We start from the raw sequence: 4272 nt of genomic DNA on the forward strand, positions 1-4272 counted from the left end.
CCCCACTGGACTGTGAGGTCTTTGAGGGCAGGGACCGTGTTCCTAGATTTAGCCCCAGCTTCTAGCAGGGCCTGGAATATGGAATATAGTAGGGACTCAAAATATTTCTGTCGAAGGAATACATGAATGAATGTATGCACCCAAACGGGAAACTGAGGGGGAGACGAGACAAACAGGAGGGGCGAGGCGTAAAATCACCCAGCGATTCTGGGGTAGAAGCAGACTAATTTTCCTGGGACGCAGCAGGACAAACAGTCCTAGTACTAACGCTGGTTGCCGCCAGGTGTTTTTCAACAGGGATTGGCAAGCAAATACCGCCTGGGGACAGAAAGGCGGGGCTAAATGGGGCCGTTGGGGCGGGTCCAGGCTGGAGAGGCCGATTGGCTGAGACTCAAGGCGGGGCCAATAGAGCAGACGCGCCAAATTTCCACCCAACACGTGACTAACGTGTGTAACGTCACTTCCAGTCCGGTGGGCGGGAGCGGGAAACAAAAGAAGACCAAGGACGCATGCGTTTGGTGTGTTCCAGGTTCTGATGGGTTCTTCCGCTCAGGCAGAATAAAGTGCTTCCGGGTCGCCACCGCCTGCCGACTCCCGGCGCGGTAAGTACATAAGACAGGCTGCTGTTGCTGTCTCTTTGCCCCTTCTTTCCTCCCTTCCCCAGAGAAACCTCATTCCCTTGACCCGCCTCCTCAGGAGCTGCCTGTTCACACTCCCTTTAACATTAAAAGAGTTCCAGCTCATTGGCCGCTTCCTCGAAACGAAGCCCCACCCCGTCGCACAAGGTCCGTCACTCATTGGTGTCACTTCCTGTCACCCAGCAGTTCTTGCAGTTAATTGGCCTTATCCAGGCTCCGCTCTTTTCTCGGTTAGCAACCCCAAATACCTGCCCGAATCCCGCCCATGCCTTCTTGCTGTTGGTCAACTCCACGGTCATTATCATAATAAGCCGAGAATGGGCGGTGGCTTTGCGGTGAGGGGTTGGGCTTTCGGAGCCGCGGTCTCTGGCCCTTCAGTGCTTATGGGACTTGAGACAGTGTTCTGTTGTGCCTCCTAAACGCGCCGGGCAGCTGAGCTCCACGGAAGGGCAGCAGCTGGCCCCGGATTGGTCAAGTGCGTTAGGGCAAGAGCAGAATTAGACGGAGATTCTTTTCTCCTGCTCACCTCTAGTGCCCGGCCTGGATCTCTTCCCCGCGAGAGTTCTATGCCCAACTCACTGTGGCACCTAGAGCCAGTCGTTGCCTGTCGCTGGGCCTCAGTTTTCCTGTGAGCTGAAAGGTTTTAATTCAGATTCTCTGGGACCTCCTGTTCAGCTCCCTCAGCTGCTGAATCTGAGCTGACTATACTTGTTCTCTTACATGTTAGTTCATCCAGTCTTTCATCTGCTCATGCATTTACTCATACCTTTAGAATGTCTTACTGAGCCATACGTGCACGTGATAACACCTCCCCTCCCTGCCCCCAAGTTTTTCTGTGGTTCATTATAGAGGTGGTCAGGGTCCAAAATTTCTGACACTGGGTGGGTATGGTGTGGGCGGCATGGAGGAGCAGAAAGTAGGTCTCAGTGTTTGGAGGAGGTGGAGAGAGTTTCAGTAGAGTCCTGCTGTCTTTAATTTTGTAAGGCCAGTCTGCATTCTGGTTTCCTCTCTCTACATTTGGCTTCCATTCTCTTCCCTCCTTGAACAGCTTAAAAACAGCTTTACTTACCCATAAAGTAAATTACTTAATTATCAGAATAACTATGAGGGTGGCATAATTGTTACTGTCCCCGTTTTACAGATGAGGAAACTGAGGCTCAGAGAGGTTAAGTGACTTGGCCAAGGTCAAACAGCTAGTAAGCGGTGGAGCCAGGACTCGAACCCAGGTCTGTCTGATTCCCACAGGGAAGGGGTACTTTCCTGCTACCTTCCACACTACCCAATCCCCAAATCAAAATGTAACCAAATAAAAACTAAAACCAAACACATCTGAGAGCTGGATTCACCTGACGCTTTTCCTCAGTCTAGGAGCCATGTCCACGTTGTTTCCCTCACTCTTCCCCCGTGTGACTGAGACACTGTGGTTTAATCTGGATCGACCCTGTGTGGAGGAGACAGAGCTGCAGCAGCAAGAACAGCAGCATCAGGCCTGGGTGAGTGAGGACATAGCACAGCGGTGGAGCTTCAGTCAGGTGCCCCGCCCCCCTTCACTGGCATTGACCCAGACCTACTCTGGAGACCTGCCCTGGGGGAGCTTTTTGTCCTGAGCTGGGGGCCTAGGTTCTCACCTTTGTGTTACCCTAATTTGCCAGGGGACCGTGGGAGCTCTAGGCCAGGTTGGAGCCCAGGCTCTTTTCCCTAAAGCATAGAAAATAATAATTTTGACTGTTTATTGAGGACCTAGCAGATGTCATGTTCTAGGCTGATAGTCTCACTTCATCCTCACCATAAGCTTATGAGGAAACCAAGGACCAGAGAGTTTACGTAGTTGGATCAAGTTCATGAGTAAGTGGCAGATGACAGGAGAGAAAGGGATTGAATCTTCCAGAGGGCTGGAAGGAAGCTTCTCCTTCACACTTGGGGGTCTTCCTGGGGGCAGGGCAGGTGAGTGCCATGCCCCTGACTGCCCTGCTTGGGCCCTGGCCTTGCTCTTCTCCCCCTGTGGCCACAGCTCCAGAGCATTGCAGAGAAAGACAACAACCTGGTACCTATTGGCAAGCCGGCCTCAGAGGTGAGTGGCTCCAGCAGGTGGGGCCTCTGTGGGGCCCAGGTGGACCAAGGCTCTGCTCTAATTCGGAAGGTCTGGCCTCTGACTCCAGAGCAGTCGTGGTCCTCAGCTCTGGGTGGAGGACAGAAAAGAGGAGGTAGAGGGGGAGGGCACTGGGCTCAGCACTAAGGTCCTGCAGAACGTGCACCAGCCTGCTAGATTAAAGTGGGACAGGACTGGGGAATGGAGCTCATCCGTTGTCCCCAGAGAGAGGCTCCAAGTGGGCCAGTCCTTGAACTGGCCCAGGCAGACCTGTAGAGGCTACAGGCTCTTCCCTGCCTCACCAGCACTATGATGACGAGGAAGAGGAAGATGAAGACGACGACGAGGACAGTGAAGAGGACTCGGAGGATGATGAGGACATGCAGGACATGGATGAGATGAATGACTACAATGAGTCACCTGACGATGGAGAGGTCAATGAGGTAGGCAGGGGTGTGGGGCAGGGCCTCTGCTCCTGGGCCCCTACCCCTGACCTCACTGGCAGCCAGCGGGTACAGAAACCCTGGATCCAGCCAGGGGCAGGATCTGGGACTGGGGCTGGCTGGGTGGCTGAGGCCCCTCCCCACCCACACCCAGCCTCCTCTCCAGGTGGACATGGAAGGCAACGAGCAGGATCAGGACCAGTGGATGATCTAGGTAGACAAGGCAGGGTGGTCTCAGGAAGACTCCAGGCCCGCCCAACCTATCCTGGAGCCCCTGCGGACCCAGCTGATCACCCAACCCCCCCTGCCCCGGTGCCTGAAAGCTCACCCTCAGGCACCTCCTTAGCTGCTGCCAGCACCTGGTATCCTTGGCCCCTCCCAGGCCATCAGTCTGCCCTTGAATCCGCAGAGCCTGAGCCCACCCCACCTTTCTGGCCAACACCTCATCCCTTGGTTGCCAGATCTAGTCTCTTTCTAACTCTCTTTAATAAAGACACAGGACTGATTTTTTTCCCCACATCTATTCCCTATTTCTTGGTGGGGCCTAGAGGAGTCCAGCATCTTCTCTTGAGCTTTGGGGAGAGGGTTCTCAAGGGACTTCAGGCAAATCTACCTGGCCACGCGGGCTGGGGCTAGGGAAGGCCAGGGTAACCCTGGCTGTGGGCCCAGGCTCCACTGCCATTTCCTCTGGCCCAGCTTGCACCCAGCCATTCCTGCAGGGCCTCTAGCTCAGTGTTTACTGTTTCCTTTGATCCCACCTGGAATGGCATGGGGTGGGGTGGGGGGTGGGAGGCAGGCTTTCTGAGTGCCAGAACTGGGAGGCCCCTGGAGCTCTCCTAGTCAACTTCCTTGGTGTTAGAACAGATTAGATCTCAGAGCAGGGCAGGGACTCCCATGGAGTAACCCAGCAAATCAGTGACAGGGCTGTGTTGTGAGCTGAAGTCTCTTGCCTGTCAGTCCTTGACTCTGGACTGGAAGGAGGGGGACCAGTGGGATCAAACAGCCTGACAGAACTTGAGGCCTCAGGTTGGTGTAGAGCCAGAGTGAGACAGAGGTGGGAGGAGAGCCTCCCTAGCCCTGAGCCCAGTATGTGTCAGTCCAC

At 54.7% G+C, this 4272-nt stretch overlaps 1 protein-coding gene across 6 annotated transcripts; it reads left to right on the plus strand.

Moving 5' to 3' along the window:
* The first annotated feature begins 342 nt into the window (after positions 1-342).
* ANAPC15 (anaphase promoting complex subunit 15) lies at positions 343-3687 on the plus strand. Of its 6 annotated transcripts, none has more exons than XM_024731847.1 (6): positions 483-602; positions 1780-1864; positions 2007-2131; positions 2650-2709; positions 3033-3170; positions 3325-3687. In XM_024731847.1, exons 3-6 carry the CDS (start codon positions 2012-2014, stop codon positions 3382-3384), a joined length of 378 nt encoding a protein of 125 aa, XP_024587615.1. In that variant the 5' UTR covers positions 483-602; positions 1780-1864; positions 2007-2011; the 3' UTR covers positions 3385-3687. The 6 variants fall into 6 exon arrangements, with proteins under 6 accessions (XP_024587612.1, XP_024587615.1, XP_024587613.1 ...); XM_024731850.1 differs by having other exon boundaries at positions 586-602; positions 2002-2131; positions 3337-3687; XM_024731844.1 differs by lacking the exon at positions 1780-1864 and having other exon boundaries at positions 343-602; positions 2002-2131; positions 3337-3687.
* Positions 3688-4272: the final 585 nt, after the last annotated feature.

Source organism: Neophocaena asiaeorientalis, unplaced genomic scaffold (assembly GCF_003031525.2).
Source record: "Neophocaena asiaeorientalis asiaeorientalis breed wild unplaced genomic scaffold, Neophocaena_asiaeorientalis_V1.1 scaffold232, whole genome shotgun sequence".
Taxonomy (NCBI): domain Eukaryota; kingdom Metazoa; phylum Chordata; class Mammalia; order Artiodactyla; family Phocoenidae; genus Neophocaena; species Neophocaena asiaeorientalis.